The sequence below is a fragment of the Poecilia reticulata genome, chromosome 4, assembly GCF_904066995.2.
Source record: "Poecilia reticulata chromosome 4, P_reticulata-male-v2, whole genome shotgun sequence".
Lineage (NCBI taxonomy): Eukaryota > Metazoa > Chordata > Actinopteri > Cyprinodontiformes > Poeciliidae > Poecilia > Poecilia reticulata.
This window is the reverse complement of record NC_088833.1, coordinates 17,953,117-17,980,980: the sequence shown is the minus strand read 5'-3', so window position 1 is coordinate 17,980,980 and position 27,864 is coordinate 17,953,117. Positions and strand designations below refer to the sequence as shown.

Genomic DNA, 27,864 nt, shown 5'->3' with positions numbered 1-27,864 from the left:
TGCCATGCTAATGAACCCGACAGGCTGTTGTGACACCACAGCATCAGGTAGGAGTAAATGAGGCTTTGTGGTGGGAGCAGGTGTGTGTGCGGAATCGGCACGAGTGTGTGCGTGTGTGTGTGTGTTCCGAGAGTAAAATTGGGTGGAAAGGGTTTGTGCACCAGGGAGGGAGAGCAGCATCTGACTCTGAAAAAGAGAAGCAGGGAAACAACATGCCACACTGACACAGGAGACGGGCGCCATCGGTGATTGTTTACATTGTTATCCAATTAACAGACCATAAGCATGGAGGCATCTGTCAACAAACAAAGCTGTTGTTTTTCCTCTGCTCTGCCTAAGCCATATCCTCTCTTCTCCTGCCTATGCAGCCACACGTGCATTCATAAACACACGCAGCCATACAGAACAGGACAGAGATAACCGTCTAACCTCCTCGAGTCAATATGACTTTCAAATCAGACAGTGAAATCAATAAGCGGAATTAGAGGAGGGCTGGAAATATGACATCTGCCTTTTGAGCTTCTCATCCAACAATTAGAAGAATAACATCTGGAGCTAATTAGCAACGGGGAGAGAAATCCCACAAATCAGCAGAATAAGAGCTAAATTGACTTTTTGTTTTTAAACTTGAGATCAATTTTAAAGAGATAATAAGAGAGATAAATGTGATACCTTGCATTACAAAGCCTCACTTAAAAATTGGATCCAAACAAGAAAACAGATGGGGGCTTTTCCACAATCTTTAATTTTCTCTCTCTTGCCTCACTTATTTAAGAAGAAAAAATAAATAAATAAGTAAAATCTGTGTATTTACCATCACAGGAACAAAGTGTCTCAACACAGTTAAAACCGCATAATTAGCTATTAATGTGAGTTTTAAAATAAACAGCGCGATTGTACGTCACTGGAAAGAAATGAATAAAGCGGGCCGATAAGAGAGGAGGCGACACCGAGCAACGCTCCGCTGTGAAAGAGAAGAAAGGCAAAATAAACACGGGGCCCTCAAGATGTCCGTTTCCAGCGCAATCAGACGTGCAGCTGAAATAACGCATTTTTAATGAAGCCATTACAGGCCCTGCTATGTTAATTAAAACCAAATAACTTGTCTGTTTTAAACTAGTGTTGTCAAGTGTTTATTTGGCCAATTACAAAAGCAGTGGGAGATCATTATCTGCTGCCAGGAGCGTTGACAGCATGTAGTGCTGGGGCGTGAACAGAGCAGAACAGAAAAGAGTACGGCACTTCAAAGGACGGAGGAAAAAGACTGGACTGGGGGTAGGACTGAAGATTTAAAGAAAAAAAAAATGGAGGAGAGAAAGAAAGAGGAGTGAGGAGAAGGCAGCTTGTTCTTAAATAATCAACTTAAAGGTGAATAAGAAGTGTTTCTAAGAAGCTCAATTTGGGGAAAGTTTAAAGGGATGAGGGGGAAAAAAACCCAATAAAAGCTAAAAACCCAGAGTTGAGTGCTTCATTTTCTCTTTGTAAATGTCCAAAGATATTTTAAAATAACCTGCGCTGAAGAAGAGATTTTTCTTTGCAATGTTTCTGTTCAAAAATGTAACTGAACAATCAAAGCAAAAACTGTCCTCTACTCATTCAAGCCCCGATAACTCGGCACAATTTGGCAGCCATTTTTAGATAAACTTTGACACAAATCTGGTCTTTTTCAGTTGGAAACGTGGCCAACATTGCATTCTTTACTGTATATGATGATATACAGAGAGTTTAGAGAATCACTGGATGAATCTGTTCTGCTGTTTTAGTTTTGATGCTCTTCAGCTGTGATGCACCTGATTTAGCTGCTGTTCACCAAGAGATTCCCAGAGAATCCCCTTTCTCCTTTTCATTGCAACTTTTGTCATTTACTCAATAAATACCACAAAATATTGCGATAAAATTAAGTGATTTGAGATGTCGCATAAGCACATTCAGATGTCACAGTCTTCATAACAGAGTGCAAAACGAGCCACGCCATCTGCTACATAACATTTAATCTCTGTGAAGTTTGTGCTTTCAACTCTGACTTTGAGTTAGATGTAAAATGGACTACTTATAATTTAGTGGTAAAGAATCCTACCAATGTTTCTTCTGGGGTTTTTTTTTAATGAGGTATGACCGGCTGATTTGGAATATTGAACAATTCAGATGTTTTTTTGGGGGGTTTTTTTGTTTACAATGATATCACATAAAAATGCGTTGCTGTTTCTTTAAAAGAGGGGGTAACTTTGAATGTTACATAAATAAGTACCGTAGATAATATTCTTTTCTCCATCAAAGTATATGTCCCTAACCTTAAGATGACTTATTGAACCCAAACGTTTCCCATGGACATGGAAGCATTTATAGAAGAAAATAAAAAACAGTGGGAGCTCTTAAGGTTTGACGTGTTTAATAAATGGTGAAGAAAAACTTCAGTTAATCAGATTTTTGAGGAAAATTGTCCCATCTCTGGCCACCTGGTTGGTGCGTCTCTAAACCTAAAATCCACAAATCTTTACACAACGCCATCTACTGGCTTCTAATCCAGAATAAACTTCCTCCTATCGCAGATTCCTCTGATAACAGTAACAGTGTGCTAAACTGCCAAAAATCTTTCAGCAAAGCAACAATAAACAAAACGAAACGTCGAGCGAAAAGCGATTTGAAGACCAAAATCCTTCTTTATGTTCAGAAAAAGAAACACTTAATTACGTTAGAGCCGGTGTTGATATAAGATGGAAAGACTGTTAGAAAAAAAAAAACCCAAAGAAACAACAAACTATTAAAAGTAAAGGCTGCTTAACCTCCCACAAGTTGTCCCAGGACACCTTCAGATAACAAGAAAAACAAAACCCGGTTTTGTAGCAGATGTAAAACCTATTTCAGCGCAGACAACAGCGTCTTTCTTTGTCACCGTTTATTTTCTTTCCCCCCATCTCTCGTTTTACATAGGAGTCCAACGCTGGACGGGGTATTAGGAGGAGGAGGTGACATGCATTACAGTATCATGTTGAGAAAACCCAATACATTTGTTTGACATTGTTTGGGTTTGTGTGAGCGGCCGCACAGGAAGCGCCTACTGCAAACCGTTTTAATGGCAGCCTCAACACTTTTCCCGCATGCCGAAGGAAGAGCTTTTTTTTCCTCTTTAAGTATCAAAGAAAAGGAGGGGAAATTCTTGAATGAAGAGCTGAAAACTGAAACACTGAGCCGCTCAACACCCTCCCCTCTCCCCCCCCACGCTCTTCGTCAAACCCGCTGACAGTCATAGAAATGGAGGAAGGGTTAGTTCCCTGAGCACGGCTAAGCCTGGTACAAATGATGCCAGTGTAAGGCCTGCTGTAGTGCTGAAGAGATAAGCCTCTGATACCAAATGTTGACGAAGACACTGAGTCCAAAATGTGGAGACTAATAGACACTGGCTAAGGGAGAAGGGAGGTTGCAGAAGCATGAATCAAGACATTTCTAAACATTCAAGTCATTAAAATTCAAGCTGAAACAAGATCTGCAACTAGATACATACATGAGCAAAAATAAAGTTAGCTTTTAATCCTGGAGAACACCATCATAATTCAGCTCCGAATAATTTCCTAAAGTTGGATTCTGTAAAGCTAAATGAGCTGAAAAGACGGAAATGGTGAAGCAGCACAAAGAGCGACGGAAAACTTAAAGAAGGTTTCAACAGTTGTGCGGTCTTACAAATGCAATAGTGCTCTATCCTCTATCCTCCGAGCCTGGCAGAGCAACAGTGAGAGCGTCTGGACGGGATGGGAGCTTTCTATGCTCCCTCTCATTTAATTACAACACAGAGCTGCCGGATTAGACGGGGGCCTGTGTTCGCAGCCTCATACTGGCACTAACACTCGGCTGCTCGCCTTTCGGTTTCCTGGAATTATCTCCCGTTTTCTACTTTTTAATATCGCCGCCACTTGTCTTCTCTATCCTTTTGTCTTTCAGACTGTTTCTCTGATTAAATCTTTTCTTTGTTCAAGCGTTTGTCCTCTCTGTTTCTTCCCTCACCAGCTCTGCAATCACCATCCTCTTCCGACTCCTCTCCCCCCCCCCCACCACCCGCTCTCCTCTAATCCTGCCATCCTGTTTTTGCTGGAATTTCATCTGCGACGCAGGCACATCTTTATCTCTGTCTCAAACACATGTTTACTCTTGATTATAAAGAGACAACTGTGAATCCTTTAAGTGACAAAGTTGTGAGCGGGGCATGTGTTTGCCTGAAAATATTTGTGCATGTGTTGAATTGTGCGATGCCGACGAAACGGGAGTGTGAGCTGCGCGTTAATGTGTGTGTTAGGTGTTTGTGCCCCGACAGTCTCTGCAGACGGCGACGGCGCTCTGCCCGGGCAAGCCTACGCTCACACACCTCTTTGCAACCACTACCACCCTTCAACATGCACTCCTGTCCTGATTAATGGAAATCTAGCAGCATGGCTAATTAAACTGGTAGTTAGAGCGGCGCTCATTAGCTCGCTACCACGGAGCGTGGCGACCAAGCCCTCTAATGACTGGTTGCAGCAAGCTGACTGATGCCAGGCATCAACAAAAGAGCCAAGGAGACTACCACTGTTAGCGCTGACAACTGTATCCTAACATTGTCAAATTGTACTGCAGGGACAACGGACAGATAATAATTAATATTCACTAAACAATACATGGACACAGGAGGACGCAGAGACAGATTCAACACTAATAGCTCAGAAACAAGAAAACGAAGGCAGCAGTACCGCAACAGCGCAAAACAGCAGCACTAAGATGGAAGCAGAAATAGAAAAATTGAATCATTAGAAAATTACAGCGGATTATCTTTACCATAATCCCTGCTGTTTGCCCGAGGTTTATCTCGTGTCCAGCTGAAACAGCCAATTACAGCGGAGGAGTTTTCCAGCAGAGATGATCGTTATAACTTAACATACGCCAAAACCTGCTGTGTCGCTCTGTTCTAGTCGACAACATAAAGGAGGATTAAAGCACTTACATCGTTGTAAAAACGGTTTTCAATCAAATTCAACAAACCATTTGAGTTTCTGTATTATTGGTAATGTCTGATGTACAGCTTAGCATGCTGCTCCATCAGTTAGCCTTAGCGCTAATACCAAATTCCCTCTGCGGCTTCATGATGAGCCAAAACATCTAGACCTTATTTCTGTTGCAGGATACAAAAGAGCTGAGGCATTTGATCGAAGCTCTTTCCCAGCAAGTAAAAACATGTTCACCGTATGAATGTACTGTAGGGATGTTTTGAACCAGTTTGGGTCCTGAAAAAGACATTTTTAAACGTTTAAAAAAGGATCACTGAATAAACTTGCATTTCTCTTGCTGTTGTACTGCCATCACAGATTCTACACGTTTCATCATGTTAAATTTAAGGCTGTAGATAAAGTTTAGATCTACAAAAGTTATACAATGCGACTCCCATTCCCCACAAAGTCTGCAAAACAAGAGAACGTTTTCTAAAGATTTGCCTAAAGACAATTAAGCGGAATCACACTAAACTCTTCTACCAAACTAAATCATCATCAAGTCATAATACAGTCACGTTAGCCAAGTTCTTCGGCAAACTGTTCTGCAGAAAAGCATCGTCAGCAGGAGAAAAATGTGACATTATTTAAGACAAACTGCAGCTGAATGTGTTAAATCAGATATAACACTAGGAACAAATGATAATGCTGTGTGAATTTAGGTGAAACTTGAAAACAATATGAGAATAGAAAGGTCATCCTGCAGAGGTTTTGGTTAATAAAAAAACTAAACAGTGACACATGAACCCGATTAAATGTAATGGATTTCTTTCTGCTTTTTTTTATTTTCTGCATAACAAAAAAAAAAAAAACATTCAGTAAATAGTGGCGAATAATCTCCAAATTAAATTTGTAAATGAACAAATATGAACAAGAGTGTCAGTTTCCCCACTGTTATTTCATATCGGTAAGAAAATATGCAGAATGCTCACATTTCTACGAGGGAAGGTGGTGAGGATCTTGAATTCCTCGAAGGGAAATCCTTTGGAGGCCACAAAGTCAAAGAGGACCTGGAGCCGACAGCTGCCCAGGAAACGCCGTTCCAGAAACTCGCCGCTCGGCGTGCGGATTCTCAGTTTGCTGATTTGCTCTCCTGACTCCTCATCGGGCTCAGGCGGTAACGCCTGCTCCAACGATAAACGAATCGCCTGAAAACAAAGAAATTAATCCAGAGTTTTTATTATAATTTGTATTTACATGATTTTATTGACGCTGCTCAAGGGTAGCAGACAAGTTTGCATTTAGGTTCTGGTTGGATTCAACTACAGCTTCCCATTTTCACAAGCCAATCACATTTGTTGGGAGAAATGTAAATTTTAACAGCTTAAGAGCAAATTTAGAATAGATTGCATTATCTTGACTTGTAAATTAAAACAATTTATACAAACTGATAACCTTTTTACTTACCTTCAGCTGTATAGGAAACAAAGTTCAGACATGTGAGGGACGACTGGCTGGTCTAATTTTAGACATGCAAAAAGACACTTAATATGAAAACCTACATGTGAAAAAAATTAAGCAAGGAATAAAAAACCTGTTCAAACAATAATATGGACGGGAAATAATGTATAGTTCATCATGTACCTGGTGAACAATACAAACTGAAATCTCTCTGTTTCAAAATTTGATTGACAGTAATTAATATGTAGTAATTAGCAGCACAGTACCACAACTCCATGAAATTTGAGATTTATTTGTAGCTAAAAACTAAATAAATATTCAGAATGTTTCCCCATAATGTTGAACTTTTTGTTTTTATCACTATTTGTATAAAATTTTAACACTTCTACCATTTTGTTTGTCACCGCTGTTGGGATTTCCTCGCTTCCCCCTTATCTCTCCCGTTCTTGCCCCCTCCCTCGTCTCTTGATAATTATCTAGGTCTGTCCAGTGTGCTGCCTGAACCAACATGGCCTGCTGGGCCTTTACTTTAATAAAGCCAACTGTGAAACACAGGGAATATCTAATTTTCTCCATGTTGTAAAGTAAATCTGCCTCTGACACTTTAAGGCAACCAGACCCAGAACGGTGTCTGTGAGCTGAAAGGAGAAGACACTTTAAAGAAAAATAAAGTTTGGAATATCTTATGTCACTTTGATGTTCAGCCCACAATGCCTTTCCCCTTTAAATATCAAAACATGTAAAACAAAGCCCAAAGTCTGTTTGATTCTCTGTAGATTGACATTAATTAATCAACCCTGTTGTACTTAGATTATTATTAAATTAGCTGCCCTGTGTCTCACCCTGTTCCCTAAAGCATCGTGTAGCTCTGAAGGTTGCCAAGTTTCAAACAAGTATGATAAAAAAAAAAAAAAGCACCAAGTGTGAACTTTCTTCATTCTCTGACTTCTTGTTCTACTAAACTGAGACTGACGCTGCGGAGTATCTCTTCATAAAATACAGTTTTGTGTATTTGTTTGATGCAGTTAAATATTTTTTTCTAAGAGACACATAAATGTGGCAACGTGTTCCACATCAGACTCCGCGTGGATCAAAATGCACAAAGACAAACATCAACTGTCATCTTTCACAGCAAACCTAATCAATTCTCCAGAGCTTCCAGAAAAACGTGCTTCAGCTGCTCCCCTGAGCGTCTCTGCTCCTCACCCCTCACCTCCTCCTCACCCGCCTCCCCGCTTGTTGTTCCTGTTTGGCCAGCCGGGGAGCATATGCTGTGACAACAAGCCCCGGCTTTATTTACACACCATAATGCAATTATATTTCATAAGAGTGTACAACAGTAGCTCATTAGCAGCTTCTGGTGTTGGGTGGGCAGGGTAGGGCGCGTGCCGCTCCGCCATCAGCTCCCCCAGGTACACGAGCTGATGCTGACTGAGTTAAAGGGGCCCCCGGGGACACAGTCACACACACATACACACACACACGCGTAGCAGACAGAAGTGTGCATTTTGGACATTTAAATGCAGTCAGTGAGCACCACAGAGAAGCACATCCACCCACACAAGGGAGATAGCGTCCTACAAGAAACCACCGCACACGCGTCTGGTCAATTGCCGGGCCCAGGAAGGCCGGCACAAATAATCAGGAGCATCTCTCCGTCTATTCACCTGCATCAGCAGCTCCGCTCGGCTAACCGCAGAGAGCAAACAGATGACGAGCAGGGGAAAGAGGAGCACCTGACAGCCACACAACTGTATGCTAAGACCCCATGAAGGAGGTAAATAATAATGCCAGCTCACATACAACCCCGCCCCCAATTCAGAGGCTCTTACTTTCATCTCCCTTTTCTTTGCACAAAGGCACAAAATCACAGGGACGGCGTTCCCTCTAGCATTTGCCTTCTCTCTGGTGGCAGCTTGAGCTTTTTGTTGCGTCTGCACTTCCTCCAAACCACAGCACGCCAGATCGGAGCGTGCTCAAAAGTTTACAGTTTTCAAAAGAAAACTGTAAACTAACAAAATGAGTAATTGCTAATTATAAAAGGGTGGAGCACGCTGTTCCTCATTCGTTCATTCTCATGAGTCAGGCGACACAATGCAGTTGTGTCATAGAACAAAAGTAATTACTGCTTAAGAAAAAAAAAAAACATTTCAACAGAGTAGCCGCTATTAATTGTTCTAATAGGGGAAGCAACTTTAAATTGATTAAAGATAATAGTTGTAACTGAATGAAGACTCCTAAGTTTGCAACTTTCACTATGAGTGAGATGCTTAAAAATATGCAAAAGGTATGACAACCAGTAAACTGTGTCTATATCTATTGCCTACTCAGGCTGCTGCTTATAAACATGGAATGAAATCCAACCAGAGAAACCTGAATGTGTTAACAGTAAAGTTTTAAACCTGTATATAATGGAATAAGTTGAAATTAATAAAGTCGGGGGTCTTTTTGACCAAAATAAAGAAAACCAAAAATCTCAGAGAAACAATAGAGTCTATTGTTTACAGTTAATTATGCTAGATATGCTAATCGTTAGTGTCCTGTTCTGTTTTACAGTGACTGATCTCTCACACACTGTGACGTTGCCTCTGCTCCTGATCCAAAAAAATGACAACTCATAACAAACAGAAAATTAAGCATAGTTTTCTTTACTGAGGTTAACTACACTTTAAAAACACAAAATCTTACCAAGAATTTTTATGTCTTGTTTCTAGTGCAAACGTCTTACTACACGTGCAAAAAGACTAAACTAACTTACAAGTAAGTTTTCAGCAAGAAATATGGGCTTGTTTTAAACCAATAATTACTTATTATTGATTTTAAAAAGTACTAGTTTCACTGGCAGATTATTTCACTTATAATTTGTACTTTTAAAAAATAAATTTTAAGGAATTATTTACTTAGAATAATTCCATATATATCTCACTGAAAACAGACTTGTAAGTTAGTTTTGTCTATTTCAAGTGTACTAGGATATTTGCACTGCAAACTAGATGAAAAATACTAAAGATTTTGTGGTTTTGCAGTGCACTGTTCTAAAAGAAAAACCGTGAATGCCTAAAATTGGTATTGGCAGGTTTACAAAACTGGAGAGATATTGATCACAAAACTCTGATCAGATCATCTTTATTCTAAGTGGATATTTTTAGGTCTTTAAAATGGTGATTTAATGTTTTGTTTTAAATAACCTTAATGCTTGCTACACTTCTTAGTGGGTTAAAGATTTTAGCCGTCTAGCTCATAAGTAGAGTTGATTTATTAATAAATATAGAAAAAACAATCAGAAACAACCCTGTGTCTACTGGTTAGATAAAGTAAAGAGCCATTTAATAGTCTGTCACCTGAGCAGCGCCAGTAAATACCACAGAAGTTTTGTGAGGAGAAAATTAATTTCAGGAGAACTACATGAAGGACAGTAGGTGGACCATTCGTGGTATTATGTACTGTTTTCGCTGTGCATTGTTGGCGCACTACAGTGATATAATTAAGAAGCCCCGGTCAGGAGCTCCTTTGTTGTCATTTGTTTAACTCAAGTGACGAATCATCTGAGCGAGCCGGGTCACCCAATACCTGTGCCTGCCTTGGGCTTTTCTGCTGTTGAGTAAACAGCAATCAGTGAGGACTACACTGTATTAATCTGGACGGAACAACATCGCTGCCTTCATTACTGACAATTATTACTTTCCTGTGTGCGTGGCATTGTGTCTGCCTGTGTGCATTTGCCCCCATTTTACAGACAATAATTGTTTTCAAGTGAATATGCGTGTTTGCTTAGGTTGTGCATTTGTTTGTGCATCGACCAGTCTCCTCGACCTGCTGCCGTCTTTTGTCCCGCTAGGTTTGAATATGGTGCTGTCTGCGTCGCCAATAGAAAGCAGTTGCACAGAACAATGACAGTGTTTATGGAAGGTGACATTAACAAGCACTGGATATAATTAGGATATTTCCTTCTTTTGAAATAGATATCTGGTTGTGAAACCTCACCACACAAGCGGGGTTCTCCGAAACCACCATCTAATTAACCGATCAGAGCAAACGCTCGGAAGCGCATAAAAATAAGGTGGAAAGTCTCTGTTCTCACCTCTTTCTCCTCCTCCTGCTCTTTTCTCATCTGTTGCAGACGGACCTGTTCCGCTTCTTCTCTTTCCTGGGTTTCTCTCTGGCAATGGACATTTTTTTTTTCAAAAATCATTAAATGGGTCAACAAAACACAAATGGCTGCTATGCCGACTACCAAGACTGTGTCACTTTGCCTTGTTTAATTATTAATCCTGTTTTATCAGTGATTTAAACCACCTGGTCCCCTTTGATATGCACAAGGTCCTTAATCCAGAATACACAAATCGAATTACACATGAAGTGATGCAGTGCCTTGCAAAAGTATTTGTACATATTTGAATGTGTTTTATTGAGATATGATAGTGACAGAGTAGTGCGAAGGAAAAATGATACATGGTTTTTCAAAATTTCAACAAATACCAATTGAAAAAGCATGAGATGTGCTTTTTTAGCTTCCTTTACTCTGATATCTCTAAGTGCAAACAACTGACCTCAGATGTGATCATATTAGTAAATATGAAGAGTGGCAAGAAGCAGTAAGTAGTCTTATTTGCAGTTTGCCACAAACAATACAATGATCATATTATTTGGAAGAATGTACTTTTCAGCCCACATGTAAAATGTGCCACGCTTCAGAAAACCAACACTGAAAGTCATTCTTAAAGACAAGTGGTGGCAATATTGTTTAACTTCTCAACAAGAAAAAAGAAAAAAAAAAAGAGTAATATTTCTTTTTTTTTATGTTGCAACAGCAAAATCAAGAAACATTTTAATTTCTGGTCTGGTATATTCTGATGCATACTGCAGTGAAATAATATTTTATAAGTTAAATCTAAAAAATATGCAAAAACTGCTGTCTCAAGATGCAAAAAGCTGGAAGAAAACCCCAAAATACTTCCATATGGATTTACATACAAATCTACATCAAATTTAAAAACAAAATGGGTAACTCCACATTTTAAAAATAATTTTGTGTTGGCCTGTAACATATAATCCTAATAAAATACATAAAAAATTGTTATTTTGTCAAGAAACAAACGTGATAAGGGGCATATCATCATGCAACAGATTCAGACTCTCAAAGATAAAAAAAAAAAAAAAAGTGCCTTGGCTGGGGGAAAATAAATAAAAAATCAAATACACAGTAAACGTGGAAACACTTCAAAGTCAGAAAAGAACAAATCCTCTTTGTTCTGGACGTACCTTCTTTCTGTCAGCCTCTAAGGACAAGCGATAGGCTTCATCCTGCTCCCTCTTCACCATCTCCCTGGCCTCGCGCTCGTCCTGGGCGGAGGGAGAAAGAGAGTCGGGCCTGTTTAACTAACAACATAATAAAAGGACACAACGAGAACAAAACATCTAAGCTGAGGTGCCGGTTATAGAAGCCAGGAAGAACCGGGGCAAAAGAAAATGCTGCATGTCAAGTGTGGTTACGTACAAACATCAGGTATGAAAGAGTAGCAGCAGAAGGGATTTCATTGTGACTGGGCTGTCATTTACCAGACCCCGAACCTCTTTTATGTTTCCTATTCTGAGTTTCACCCTCCCTTTCTCTTTCATTCATTCTGCCCCTCTCTTCCTGTTTGTACAGAGGGAAGGGGACAGGAGGCCTTTCTCTTTCTACCTGCTGTGGCTACAAAGTGTTTCATAAAGACTCGGTCTAACTACGAGTGTCCCATTCTGTTAACGCTGCACAGCCATTAGTTTTCTGTTTTCTGAAGGCCCATGCTGTGTGCCGACCCGGATATGGCAAAGTACGCTCATTGTGACGATCAGAGGGCTACTGTGCAACTAGGCGGCTAAGCAAAATGGCAGCGTCTATTGTCGCATTGAATCGGAGAATGCAACGATACATTTGTGCTTTGGGTTGACATAATAGAGGAACAGTGAAAGGAAACTGTAAAAGAATGGCAGAGAGGGACAAAAGCTTCAAAAGTGCCTGCCATCAATACACTGACCCCGAGTCACGCAAACAGGTCAGAGTGTGTGACGTACGATACTCCCGTTAGTATTTGTAAAATATTTTCCGATAACTTTTAAGCCATTAATTAGAAGAATCATGAGGCAAAATGTTCCTCTAACATGTATCAGCACAAAGACTGTGATTCTGAGAGCTTTAACTTTGGAGAAAAAAAAGAAAAAGAAACAGATTTTCCACAATTAAATCATGGCTACTGTTCAAGTTGGCACGACATGTGGCATCTTTTAGTGTTGATGATACACTTGGTATTGAGGGGGAAAAAAAAATCAAGCTGTCACACATTCAATGTTTGCAAACAAAATAAGAAATTTAAACTGCTCTTCTTAATTTGCTTTTCAATTTTGGGACCAAGCGGCTCAGAGATTAAGCTGCTTCCAGAAAAAGTTGGGATGCTGGAGAAAATGTAAATAAAAAAAAGAATACAATAGTTTGCATAGTATTTAAAGTCTACATATGACACACCGATCTGGAGAATTTTGATTTACTTTGTGGAAAACAACATTAGGCCTTTTGTCAGTGTTATTTATTTTTTTTATGTGACATATTCACTAATTGGTTAAGGTTGCTTCTTTAGCTCTGAACATAAAAGTTATATAGAAAAAAATGTAGACCATTATTCACAATGGAAGTATGGGAAGTATAGAAGGGAAAGCACATATGACTGACTAGAAAATTGTTTCTCACGTATTACGATAAATGAAGATAAAACAGAATTAAAGATCAATTTGATGGCAGGCACTTTTGATCAATTTCAGGTCCCAAATTCTTTGTTCTCATGACAAGTCGAGTCAACAAAGCACTCTAGCGTACGTACAAATCCAGACAAGTTTGCTGTCAAAAAAACCTTTAAAGAAATATTTCCATTCATTCATCCAAAACAACTGAGGTAGCCTAATCTCAATGAAAAATGTAGGATCCTCTAAATTCTAACCATTAATTTGACATGTCACTTGTTCTAGAAAGTTACCAGCTGCATAATTGTTGAAGCCCCCTAAAAATTCTTCAAAATAAATGTAAACAAAGCATCAGCTTGCTTTTTTGCTTTTAAAAAAAGTCAATCCAAATTTCTAAGAAGTTCTAATTAGTAATTTATTAATTATACAAATTTTATTTGCATAGCACCTTTCAGCAACAAGGCATTTAAAAGTGCTTTAAATCATAAAAACACAAAAAATGACTACTTAAGAATTCTTCAACAAAGAATGTTTTTACATGCATATGCATATAAAAACATGTGTGGAGACTATTTTCACACTTTATAACATGTTTATGCAACATGACCTGAGAACGACCTTAAAAAAAACACTTGTAGCGCTGACAGAAGCAGACCACAAAACCTGAACAGTCACCCAGTTAGTAACCGCTAAGCTAAAACACAGACAACCCCAGGAATGACTGTTGTCTCACTAAGGCTGCTTGGAGTCAAAGTGCAGCTGCTACAGATCCAGACAGACACTGAAGGAAGAGTCATGGAGTTATGCCTGGGCTGAGTGAGTCTCAGTCTGAGTATTCACTGGGAAAGAGGGTAAAGAAATCAAAGAAAACAAGGAGTTTCACCAATACGCTCTTTGGCAAGAAGGACGAAATGAGCAAAGTTGAAGATGAGTTCATTCACTGATGAAAGGAAGATGGCCCTTTCATTTCAAGGAAACTGAAGTAATACGGTTAATGAACATATTAAGTAACAACCTATTTCGTCATTGTTACTTATCCTCTTAAATATTTCATTTTGTGAGTTATTTCTCACACAAAGAAGATCCATTAATTCACCCATCGTATTCGTTAACAAGACCCCAAAACACTTGGAACTTGTGAAAGGTTCTCGTCCTGGTCCAAAGAAGATCTTTTCTCAGTAACAATCGCTTTACTCAAAATATTTTTGATTTACATTTAACATTGAAAAACTGATTGCTTTCATATCCCAGGAAGTAATAATAATAATAGAAAAATACAAAATAAATTAATTGGAGAAAAAAAGAATTGAAAAATCTGCCAGACTGAATATGTCACATGTCAATAGCTCTTTGGTTGAAACAAAAATGTGTACATACCACCAAGTGCCACCCGCACCAAATGTCTACTAAGATCTTCTTAACCATTCTGTGAAATGCTAAGTCTTTGTTTCATGCCAGTTTTAGAGTGTTTACTCTCTGCACTTCTCTGGTGCAGCAGCTTGTGTTTGAACAATATTTAACATTTGAAGACTTTTTGCTTGCAGAGCATTTTACCCAAAAAGAGGATGGATATTGTAGAAAAACACGCTCATGTCTATGAAAATAAGAAAAGTATCCTCTTGATGTCAATAAACTGCTTTCCCTTTGGCAACAATAATAATAAAACTCAAGCTAACCATTCTGGGCGTAGGCGACGCTGCACGTACATTCCTCTTGCTATAAGCTGTCACTAATGATTGTCTTTCACCAACAGTGACAAATCCAAAAGAAGCCAGTAAATTGTTCAAATATTAACAACACAGAGACAAAAGCTGCAGCTCAGTACCCAGGAACTGACTGGAACAAGTTTAACCCTCAGGCTGTGTGCATATGTGTGTGTGTGTGTGTGTGTGTGTGTGTGTGTGTGTGTGTGTGTGTGTGTGTGTGTGTGTGTGTGTGTGTGTGTGTGTGTGCGTGTGTGTGTGTGTGTGTGAGAAAGAGAGAGAGAGACCCATTAGCTGATCATAACTCATGCAACAAAGACGTTATGAATCTCACAACCGCATTGTTAGTGAATCAGTTTGGTTGGCTGATTCTTTTAATATTTACCAACTATTCCAGAGTGACAAGCTGTCATCTGTAGATACTGTAGTTAAAAAACTGTCATGGATGAGTTTGAAAGCCTGACAAAAAAAGTTGTGTATGTAGGACTGAACCACAGTTAATGACTTAAATACGTCTCATCATACTTTAAAACTCCTCCAAAGTCAAACATAACAAATTGAAACATCTCCATTAAAGCTTCATAGCAAACAAACATGAATTTAGCCTTGCTTTTTACATGATACAATTAATTTTCAGTCTTTTAAAAATAACGTCTGAGATCAAACGGTAGAAGACGTTGCAATCAAATTCACAAGCTCCAGCCGTACCTCGTCTTTGATGTCTTCTTGCTGTTGTGCTGTGAAAATCTCCATCGCTCCCATTAACCTCATCATCAGCTCGTCCACCGTTGTATTGCCTGGAGAAAAATTCAGAAAATAAAATTTCCAGCGCATGGTTTTTAAACGTTAATGACGACATTTCTCTTTGATTCACCTTGAATAACATTTAGAACTTCGTTGGATGTGCGTTTGCCCATGACTATAAGGAGCAGGGGGAACTGGTCTGTCTTGTACGTCCGTATAGTCTGTGTTACCACGCTGCCAAAGTGCCTCGTACACATCGTCAGAAGTCTGAAAAACAAAGAAACACACTCCAGCTTATTTGCTTAGAAATGCAATAATCTCGTCAGAATTTGTAACTTGAAATAGTACGAAAAGGGGATGCGAAATTCATAAGCATGCGCACGTATTTTTCACAACAAATGGAACTGGTACGCTCCTCTTAGGCTGCGTTGAGAAATGAAAAACACACACAATTCACGGTATTAAGGACTTTAAAACCAATTCGGCTTTTTCTTATTCCATCAGAGTGACATGCTATCTCAATTGGAGGCGTAGATGAATTAGTATTCCTCACCAGGCGCCCAGAATTGATAGGGCAAGAGAGGATTTCTTATTCCATTACAAAGACAGAACTTTTTAAATTAACATTTCAGAGAGGGAAAAGGGTAGCCGGCAGCCGGGGCCCCGCCAAGCTCCCTGTAAATGTCATAATATTAATGAATTGCTATAGACTGAATGCAAATATAGATTAGCTTTTTCTCCCGCCTTTTAATAAGATCTACTTTAATAACTGAGTGGTAAAATGGAGAAGTAATGGAATGGGTGGAGGGGGGGCAGGTCAGAGAGAGAACGTAGATAGAAAGGCAGCTGCCTGAGAGAGGGGTGTAACTCATTAAAGATGAAGTCAAAGCTATAGAAGCTGCTTGACCAACTTTCAAGCTAAGAAATTGAGCACCAAATCTCCATGTGATAGTAATAATCTCCAAAAACTGGGATGTAATAGTAAAAGAGCAGGGAAGAGAAGTGCTTCTCTCAGGCTGTAATTCAGTCAGAACTTTCCCAAATGAACTCCGAGTCACCCTTGACTTGCAATGAAAGAGATGGGTCACTCTAATCTTATGGATCATTTTGATCTGACATTTGTCCCTGTTCAGCCCTCGACCCAGCCGCACCATAACAATAGCCCACAGGGAAACTCTAACCTGTAATGAAAGGCCAGAGAACAATGGACAACAACTTGAAGGGTAACCTAATCTTAAAGCTCTAACCAAGCACAAGCCAAGCTGCTTTGGTTTCCAGCACAAAATCGAAGGAAGTCAGTCTTCCCGAATGAAAACAGTCAAAACGGCAACATCAAAACTGTACAACTAAGACACACGGCACCACATCGACTACATTTCCACTGTGATTTAAGATGCATCTAGGACTTAAAACACTTTTGCATTCGGGTGGAAAACAAGTACGGACACCACACCTGAGGCTAAGAGGAAGCAGAGTTGCTCCAGGAAGTGAGGTGAGCAGTTCACTAACATCATCCAGGATTAATCTAACATGGTGAAGAAGGTAATTGAGTCCACACAAAGTCCACGAAACATCAAAGAAAAAACCTGACAAATCTCGCAGCCAGCTTATTTAAGACTCCGTGTCAACGGACAACATGATTGACAGCTTCTAATTTGTCACCCATCCCGTCTTATTTTCTTTGTACTCATCTCTACAGCAAAAATAGTTAATGTTTCCCCGCGCTGTCGCCTCGCATTTCGTCAGGCCCAGTTCACGCATTAAGATATGAACCGACAGGGAGCAGCTGACGTTTGCTCCAGTGAGCAGCTGATGAATCAGGTTAGTACAGTAGCACTGCGGGGAATGTTTCTGCAAGCCACCTGTACGGTTAGCAGTCTGGGAACCGGATGCTCCGATAGCTCACTGTGTCGTACACACTTTGTTTCAGAGCTAACATGGACAAGTTTTGATTTGAAAGTGACATTTTGTTCTCCCTCAAAAGCCGGTTATGTTTTCAGGTTGGCGTATGTCAAAAAGAGTAGTCAGGCATGCTGAACAGGTGTGAAAATTGGTCTGTGAGAAGTGAAGCCTTCAGTTTTCACTTTTGGACCGCAGAATAATTACACTGTCAGTTGACTGTGTGGGTTAAATATGAGGAAGAACAGCAAAAAAATATTTTTAATGTGAACATAATATCGCTGTTAGAGCCTTTAAAATACGGTGCCTTGAAAAAGTATTCATGGCTTTTAACTTTTAGAGATTTCGATTATAATTTTAATAGCAAATTTGTATTTATTTATTATATCACTAGACCAACAACAAGTTACTTCACATACAGTGAAGTAAATAAACGCTTTTAAGCTTCCTAATAATATTCTTTGCAGAAAAACCTTATGGTGCATTTACAGCTTTTTTTTATCATAGTATATTTACCAGCTTTGCCCACTTAGAGACTGATATTTATTCCATTAATTTAAGTGCAAATTAATTTAAGTTTAGTCAAATAAGATCAAAGTCTCGACTTTGTAAAGTTAATCTCTGAGAAAGAAGAAAACCCATGGCTGTAATTAAAGGACCCGTTTATACGTATGAGAAAGGCAAAAGTCACGTTTAGATTGGAGGGACGGCGTGGATAAAATGAACAAAAAATGGGATGAAGATCAGAAATGCCAGTTTGAGGAAGAGGAGAACCACAGAAGCTTCACAGATGCAGTAAAGGATGCAGAAGGTTTGGAGTGACAGAAAGATGCTGATCAGCTGTAGAGAAACCTAAACAGCAGCTGACAGAAGATATTGGAAATGTATGCCTCATTAAAATACCACATAATACCTCCCACATATTCATGAACTTATATGGTAATTTATATAGCATATAAGTTATATGGTAACTGTTTTATTTTGTGTTGCATTTTAATTATAACCAGTTTGTGTTCAATAGCTCCTCTTTTCCTTTGTCAAATACACATACAGAACTTTCTTCTGCCCATGAAAAACTGACTAAGTATCTTTTACGTAAAGTAAAATTTTATGAGGAATTTTTCTACTTATGAGTAGCATTTTACGGAGGTATTTTTATTTTTTTATCTAAGTAACAATACGAGTACAGTATTTCTGCATTATTTCCGGCTGCTGTTGTCCTAGAAGGTGAACCTTCAATGCAGCCTCATGTGTTCAGGTTTTCTTCCAGGATTGTCCAGTGTGCGACAGTGACCACCTTCCATGTCACTGCTGAACTCTTGCATCCACACTGCCATCACTACCTTTCATATATTAGCCGTGGCTTTTCCACCGAAGGGACAAAAAATAAAAACACCCAAAAATTACTCTTTGACCGCACCTTCTTCCACATGTGTGCCGTGTCCCCTTAATGGATGGTGGTGATCTGCGAAAAGGATTTATTTTGACTTTCTTCCAACAGTTGTTTTCTTTCTGCCAGTCTTCCATGAAGCACACATTTGTGGAGTCCGTGTCAAATACTTTCCCCTGGAACAGATACTACTGCCTAAGCAGTGAATCTCTGCAGCTCCTCCAGAGTTACTTTTGCTGCTGCTATGATTAATGCTCTACCTGCCCTACCAGTCCTTCAGTGTGCCAAGAAATGCTAAAAACTTAGATTATTACTTAAAATCTAATTCTGACGCAACGTCTTCACGTCTTTCACCCAAACCCGTCTGCTGTGTTTCTCTTGTTCACTAATGTGAACAAGAAGCCTTTTGGCTAAGCTTGAGTGAGTCCAGCGGAAACGGAGCAGGGTGCTGAGCACAAACGCATGTCACACTTCATATTTTTATTAAAAATGCTGGAAACCCATTTATTGTTTTAGTTTCCTTTCACAATTATGAACTACTTTGTTTAGTTCTATTGTGAAAAATGCTTTTGGGGTTTGTGGTCGTAACGTGACGAACTGTGAAAACCTTAAAAGGGGTGTTATAGTGTTGGCCAGGCCCCGTCAGACAGAATACTGACTGTACAATTCTTTCCCCACATTTCTGAAAAAAACTCCGGCATCCAATCACCAGCCCTGCTTTTATGCATAATTAATCATTTGCCAAGGAAGCCTGTGAAGAATAGCACATTCCAGTATCAGCAGGTTTATCACTCACACAATTAGGATACCTTTCTAACAGCCTGTGTGACTAATGCCAATCACCAGTCAGTCTGGATCAGCCAGAGAGCGTGAGAATGCAGAGCCAGCCGTGCATTTGTGAGTGGGTTAGCCTGCACAAGTGCATGCATGCGTTAGCGGCAAAGCTGCGACTAGCTGTGTGCCTTGAAAAGCTCCAGATGTTGCCTCTCTTTTAATGTGCGATAAAAAGGCTCAGCTGGGGCAAAAAGCAAAGGAGGCCAATCGGAGAGAAAGGAGAGCGGAATGGAGGGAGGAGGGAGTTTCCTTAAAAGAAATAATGGAGGGAAAAGGTCAGGGTGCGAGTCTTTCTTAAGTGGCTACTACCAGAGGGCAGGCTTAACTCGGCAAGTTTAGGGGAGAGAGGGGGAATGTTAGACCAGAGAAATGAATAAAAGAAATAGAAAAAAAATGTATTTAAAAAAACAATCTACTGCCTAATGCAAAAAAAAGGTTTGGAAACAAAAGCCAAACAGCACTTTACCAAAACAGGGCACAAAAGGTTGGACTTTCATGACAAATGCAGTGATAGAGATATTTGGATTCCAAGGGAGTCCTTCATCTCCCACTGACCCTCTATTCAGACAGCTCAGTCAAAATGCCCAATCAGGGGCCTCGCCGTGCAAACACAACGCCTTTTGTTAGCATGCAACCTCCAAGCTTCAAAACACAGAATGAAGGAAGAGAGAGTGAAACTGGTGAAGACATCTTAACTGATTTCTAATGCAGGTTTTGTGACACCGGACGTTTCATCAACAGTACATGATTTAATTTTCCCCAAAGGTCCTGGTGCACCGAGCAGTTATACAGCCAAACATTTACAATTCAGTCCAACAAGAGAACAAGTGTGGTCATTATTATGAAGCAGTAATTAAAACATGAACACATGATTGGAAGCCACTAACGATCCTCAAACATCCTTGATTAACCAAAAACATCGTCTCCCTTTGAAAACGTGTGTTCCCAACAGAGCGATGGTCTGTCAATAAGATGGAAGGTAACTTTCACCCCTGATCAGTTGAGAGAAAGAGTCTGTTCATTAGTCCAAGTCAAGACTCCAATTTTGTTTTTGATTAAGTGCATCTAGAGTCCAAGTCTAAGACTTGAGTTTCCATCTGTTACAGGAGGCAGGATCACTGGAGCGAAATCAGGATTTTATTTAATCACAGCTTGCACAAGTTTAGCTCCCTTTAAGTTTTGGAAAGGGGCTTCAATTTAGGACTAGCCTGGTAAATTATGTGATTGTTTGCTGGAGGCGTGACTTTTACTGAACTTTAAAAATGACTGGATCTGTTTTTATCCAGTCTTATCGCTTGACATATATGATACGCTTGATCATAAAGAAATCTGCGCTATGAAGCTTATCCAAAAATTGTGTGAACTTTTTAAACTTTCATTAAACTAAGTAAGATCTTTTATGCAACATTTTTTTAAATTAATCAAGTAAATCAATGAAAATCACTCATATCCCCTTTAAATAGGAAATGCATATGTGGCATTAATTCTAATGAGTGGACACGCCGTAACCATGGAAACAAAAAGGATTCTGATGCTGCACCTGGCTTTGTTAGCTTCTTTAGTGACATCCCAGGCCCATGTGATGAAGTTCTGGCTCAGGTAGGAGACGATGGAGTCGGCACACATCATTTGGGAACAAAAGACGTTGCTGAGGACGCTGTCGTCATTGTGGAGGTAGATGGCCAACAGCTTTCTCTGCAAGAAAGAAAAAGAAAAAAAAAAGGAGAAATTAGAGGCAGAAAAAGACAAAAATATCAGCCGAGTGTATCCTTTAAGCCTGCAGGGTATTTGCCTAAGTGATATGAGACTCCTTTTCTTTTTCTAATTTGGAGGAAGACTCATTTTTTAGAATAAGCAAACATACACAGTGTAGTGGCCATGGGCAGCAGAGATTTTTTTTAAAAAAGCAACTAAACTAATATTCTGAAGTAACAATGTTTAACTTGCATAAAAACAGAGAAAATCATTGCCATTTAGATAATAATATGCAAGCAACTGGATATTTTATTTTAAAAAAAGAGAATGACACGGAGCCATAAATTTGTTTTTTTTTTCAGTCTTGAGATGCAGTGATTGAGCTGATTTCGACCAGTTCAAAGAGAGATGTCACATAAATACTTACAGTCATACTAGGTTTGACTCCAAGAGAAAATTAATGAAGAAACACATTAATCTCATTCATGCATATAGTGCATGTCCCTCATTTTTATAACCTCTATTACACTCAACCAAAAGTGCATCGCGGATTAATTAACAGAAAATGGCAGAAATGTATTAGTTTGAATGTGCTGAACAGTATGGGACCTGCTGATTACTGATCAAAAAAATATTACTCCCTCATAATCTATGGTCAACTGGTGCATCTCTAACTTAGGTTAATCTATTTTTTGCCATCGTTTCACCACATATGGGCGCCTCCATATTGAAGAGACAGCAAAGGAACATGAATCGACATCAAAGACAATTAGGTGAAGAGCTTTGAGCAGCTCATAACAAGGGAACCGCCGACAAAAACAGCAAATAGCAGACACAATCAAGTGGAAAGCGGTGTAAATAAAACTTCTCTTGGATGCGAGGCAGATATAGCAAAAACAAAACAGACAAATCACTCTATTTATTTTATACCAAATGCCAGCAGCCTGCTCAGGTTAGTAGCAGCAAGGCCAGACAATATTGACGAAGCTCCAAATCCGAGGATATTGACACCAACATATAAGCCCGCTAGATTTTCCCTTCTGACAATCTAATTAAAAAACAAACACACCCACAAACGTAAAGGGTTTGAGGGGACAATGTTGGAAATAATGCTCTTTAAATTACATGTCACTTTGCGCCGTATAAAAGAACAAACAAGAACAACTCTCAATCTGGTGCCTGGTTCATTTTAAGCGGGGCTGCGATGGTGGGAGTTAAGGGGCCTGTTTCTCAGGAGCAGTAATCTAGGCTACGTGCGCCAGAAAGCAAAGAAATCTACACAGGGCGTAAGATGTGAAGAGAAGAGAAAGAAGAAGTTGTGCTATACTGTGGCCTGTGTAGAATGGGAATGGGAGAGCACTGCTGTGTTTGCTCAACGATTAGTGCTTTAGAATAATCTCCAGGGCTCCTAGAGAGAAGGACCTGGGGACTCATTCACTGGGCCGATTCACCAGCCTGAAAAGATTAAACACTCATGCTGAGAAGACAAGCAAATTCAGTCTAGAGGGAGGAATGAGTCCAAGGATAGCGAGAGTTTTACAACCAGAGAGGAAGGGGGGGAAAAAAAAAAGAACCTGATACACACTCGAATACTGGTGTCCCAACCTGAATTTAAGTTTGAACCCACAGGCAAAGGAGGATTTATGCTCACAAACATGCATGCTCAATTAGACCAAGTGTAAAGACTAATCAAAGTAGGCATTTTGGCCAACTGAACTCCTTCATCTTAGTTAAACTGTCCATACCCCTGTGTTCCCTCTCCACTTTCAAAGTGAGATCTTTTGTGTCGCCTGTCTTAGCAGGGAGGAGCAAATCCCTCCGTTCAGCTAAATTACTAGGTCCAACCTGAGCGAGATAGCGACCCCATAGCCCTTCCTCACACCTGTTCGACGCAATCCAAGCTCGCTTTGTGAGAGCGAGTGACCAAGGGTTTCACACAGTATGGAGCTGATCACGCTTAGGTCTGTGTGCATAATCTAAACTTCATCCTTTCAGAAATTAATCAGAAGAAAATTCATTAAAAATGATCCTTTCTAAGTCTGTTTTATCAATCCAAACAACTTTACCACACAATTCAAATGTTTATGGATTTAGATGGGCGTTTTTTCCACTTCCAACAACATTGCAATGACGTTCAGTTAAAATGTTCCTCAGAGGACGTATATTAATAAAAAAAGAGTAATTCAGATATTTAGTGTGATAAAAATAAATAAATAAAGAAGACTGAAGGCTGAAAACTAACTTCACTGGTAAAACAGATGAACAAACTCCAGTCCAGTAGGGGGCAGTAAGGCACCTGAAGGTCAGGTGTGAAAAAGATGCCCAGGGTAAAATTAAAAACAATTCAAACAGAAAACAGTTTTAATTAAAAAAAAAACTCACTCCCAAGCAGATGAAAACTTATCCCACTGAGATATTCTGAAGATTAACGGTGAGGGAAACTACATTTCTTCCATGCTGCATTAAAACTTGCTGTGAAACCCGACTAGATTTCCTCTGGAGTACAGTACTAACTTTCATTATTACGTATACATACCCACACAGTGCCCTTTTCAAAAAGACAAGAAAATACACTGTGCATGAAAAACAGCATAAATCCCACAATGCAGTCAAACTAATATCTCCCTCCATATACCACGAGTTATTCAACACAATCTTGGCTGCTGGGGCGCTCCACACTAGAGAGAAAGCTGATATTAATGAAACCAAAATACCAGCTGATATTGTTCTTTTATCAAAATAGCTGCTGCAAAGTCGCTACCAAAGTGTTGAACCCTATATTTTCCTTGACACTTGTGTGATTCAGAGCTGTATTTACAGGGGATTCGAGGAGGAGCTTTTTTTTTTCTTCTTTTTTATATCAACTACTTTTAGTTTGATGACTGGATTGTTTTCTGTGAATTTTAGTGCAAGAAAAAAGGTCTTCAAAATATACTGTGTAGAACAACCTGAATAAAATCCTGCTATTAAAAGGCATCTCTCAGAGCTGCTTTCTGGTGGAGACACTTATGGTTGGTCGACCTGTTGGCTGGAGCTCATTGTTCACAAAGTTATGACTGATTTAAGAGTCGCTGTTAATCTAGGAGCTTTTTTTGTTTTGTTGTCCGCTAGGATATTAGCCAACCAATATTTGAAGAATATCGTCCAGTGGTAGATCATTTAAAAATGACAATTACCAGCTCTCTAACATTGATAACATTTAAATGTTATAATTTTGAGGTTGTATTTTTGGTATTTAAGCTGAAATCTCTCCTCTTTTTGTTAATTCTGAGATGCATGTGAACACCTCTAAAGTTGACCAAATCTGTGACTGATAAAGTCAGTTTAAAATTCACATAGATATAAGAACCTGAAATGAACTAATAGCACTTAATGTCAAGCAGAACTTAATCAGAACCATTTCTCTTCGCTGCAATAAAACAATTACCGGTAGTTGAATTGCATTAGAACTAAACGACATATTTCTTTCTTCAGTGCAGTATCACATTTCAAAAGGCTGTTTGGATGCAATTTTTAGCCATCATATTTCAAGTTCCATGCATTTTGCCTGCTGGGTTGAGCCCAGACCTGGTACAGAAATGTAGGCAGTGATGGTAGAGCTCAGCAACGTTGTGATGATGGACAAAAGTCAGGAGGTGGAAAAATTGTGCAGGTTTATTGCAACTTATTGATATTAAAAAGGAATATAATTTATATAATTTGCAATTTTCCAGCCCTATGTTGCTTCTTATGGAATATAAAAATCCCTCCACGTGCAATAATGAAAGATAAGCAAGTTTATATCTATAAGTTCATTAATCTGCTTTTTAAAAGATTCAACAGCTTACTGCTGCGGTTTGGTTTTTACACTGCTCTGTCTGATGAACATAAGGACATGTAAGATCCATATTTCTGCTCTGCCTGACTGCTGCCGTTTCCTCTCAAGTCCTCAAGGTGATCGCTGGGATCTTGAAGTGGATACTTGGCAGAGATAATTCCCCGAACCTCCCTCTTCTTCATGGCTATGAATTTTTATGTGTCTTTGTGTGTGGCAGACAGGAGAGAGGAGCGAAGGAGAGCGGGGTTAGAGTGATTAACCACTGCATTGATGGGGATTTAGCGAGGATCGCCGTTAGTGATGGGTGGCCTATCACTCTGTACGCGCCGACTAACCATCAATCCCCGAGAGAGTTCAGCTCAGCTCGGCTCAGCTCTGCAGCCCAAAGCATTTTCATTAAGGATGGATTGAGTCTATCTCAACAGTGCCCCAACACACACCTTCAGAAACACTTCATCAAATGTAGTGTTTTGCTTAGTGATTAGCCTCTCCCAGGCTATGAGCGACTGAGACCGATTCCTCTGTTTATAAAGCAAGAAGTTGTCTCTCTTCAGCCAGATCTGCCCTTTTCTAATATCCTCTTAATGAAGAAGGCTTTTCTCCCATGATTACAAAAAACCCTGGATCTCCTTTTAAATGGAAGCAAACGACGACGCAGCCGAATCGATAGGACAAAGAAATTGTGTAATTTGGAGACACGAGACGGTGTAATGAAAACATTAAAATGAGCATGTGTTGGCCTGTTGTCCGGGCTGACAAAACAAGACAAACGCAGAGTTATCTTGCACATAAACACCATCGATAAACAGTTTTAGCCACAACACAGTTGGCAGGCTAAATAAAAATCATAAAATAGTGTGAAAATAAATACTTCTTGCCCCTCCGCTGCACAGAGCACAATGGTGCGAACACCAGAGACATCAGCCATATTGTGCTGGCTTAGAAGCAGGGATCAGCTGGGAAAAAGGCAGGATGCCAAATGTTTTCTTAGTTTCTCTGTTTATTTCACTCTCTTTCCATCTTTCATCCCCCAAACTCACGTCCTCCCCACCTGACTCATTTCCAGCTGACATTTTGGCCTCGTTCTCTTATTTCACATGTTCTTAATAATGCGCCATCACTGTCATCTTTATCGCCATCGCTCTTTGTGTGCCTGACGATGTGAACCCTCCCTCTTCCCCAAGCATGTTCCTGTGTCCTCTCAGTCTAATAAGGCCGTAATCCACACAAGCTGTCAGTTGATACAGGCATCCTTAAAAAGAAAAAAAAAAAAAGCGGAAAAACAAGATGGGAAAGCAGGCAATAAAAACAAAGGCTCGACTTTCAGGTTGAAAAGTTAATGCGACTTCTGATAAAATCAAATCAATGTTGCATTATGTGGAAAAAAAAAAGTGTGGACAGCCGTCAAATATTCTGCTTCGAGTTTAATAATGGGGCTTCTATTGAGGTCTGTGTGTTATGTATATTAACATGTTTAGTTATTAAAATCTGTATTAAATATTATGTCATATTGAGTTTATCAGATAACCTTCTATTCCAAAAAGAAAGGTTTACATAAATTTACTAATGTTATGAAATTATAAATTCATGAGGGTTTTAATTGTCTGTATTTATTTAATATAATGCAAGCACCAAGTTTCAAAAAATGTGGAAGAGATGCAAAAATAGACTAAAAAATAGATTCTGGATTCTTTCGTCTGTTCCAAAATTTGTAGGAGACATAAAAGTAGTAGTTTATAATTGTTTTTGTTTTTTCTGAGAAACTATTTAGTTATGGGAGCAAAAACAACTTGCTTCTAAACCAAAAAAAATTTATTTAAAATTATAGTTCTTATAATTTAAATTTTAAAGTCAGACTGTGCAGAAAGACTGAGGAAATTTTTCTACAGAATTTGGGAACTTTTAATCTTCGGCAAGATTTGTTACAATTAAACATGTAACAAATCCTCTAGCATTTATAGCTAACCAGGAAATTGCTTTGTTTTTATTTAACCTATCAAGTAATCTTGTTTAGCGTTTTGTCTTTTTGTTTTTTTCCCCCACTTTTATAGCAAAATACTAGTGTTAGTACATTATTGTCACACAAGGTCAGAAACAAACAGTGGCAATCATGTCATAAATTACTGACAAAGTAACACTTTCAACATCATTCAAATAAGCAAACATTTATAAAGTAATTTACTACAGCTCTGCTGTGGTCTGCAAAAGACACAGTCAGCTATGTCCAGACATTAGTTATAACAATGACTGTTAAACTTTAAGTTCCCATGAGCTCAGTAACAAAAGTAAAGAAATGAGTCAAGCTGTGCATCCCCTGATGGATGTAGAATGAATAATATCCTGCTCTGTGTTATTTCAAGTAAAGATAACTTCTCAATAACCTTGGGACGAGACCACAGGAAGTAAGAATGACATCAGTGCTGAGGGACGGCCCATGTCTAATATAACCAAATACTGTATCGCATTAAATTACAATTGTTCCTAAGAGGTGTGAACAGTAGAGCAGCTCACTTACATCTCTGGCTTTGCCGTAGAAGGCCTCTTGAGACGCTGCCTCCAAAGACCCAATATAGAACATTGGGTGGGTCTCTCCATATCTGTGACACACAAGACAAACAATAGTTCATCAGCTGGGTTGGACATTGCAACAATGAC

At 39.3% G+C, this 27,864-nt stretch overlaps 1 protein-coding gene across 1 annotated transcript in view; it reads right to left on the bottom strand.

Annotated features, from left to right (window-relative positions):
• The window catches only part of faf1 (Fas (TNFRSF6) associated factor 1), a 69,478-nt gene that overhangs the window by 4,809 nt on the left and 36,805 nt on the right, over positions 1 to 27,864 (bottom strand). The window contains exons 12-18 of the mRNA XM_008407878.3: positions 27,725 to 27,806; positions 21,238 to 21,392; positions 15,705 to 15,841; positions 15,539 to 15,627; positions 11,676 to 11,756; positions 10,495 to 10,572; positions 5,945 to 6,160 (exon numbers count right to left, since the gene is read on the bottom strand). Of these exons, the coding sequence (XP_008406100.2) occupies positions 5,945 to 6,160; positions 10,495 to 10,572; positions 11,676 to 11,756; positions 15,539 to 15,627; positions 15,705 to 15,841; positions 21,238 to 21,392; positions 27,725 to 27,806 (838 nt within the window). The remainder of the gene's footprint in view (positions 1 to 5,944; positions 6,161 to 10,494; positions 10,573 to 11,675; positions 11,757 to 15,538; positions 15,628 to 15,704; positions 15,842 to 21,237; positions 21,393 to 27,724; positions 27,807 to 27,864) is intronic.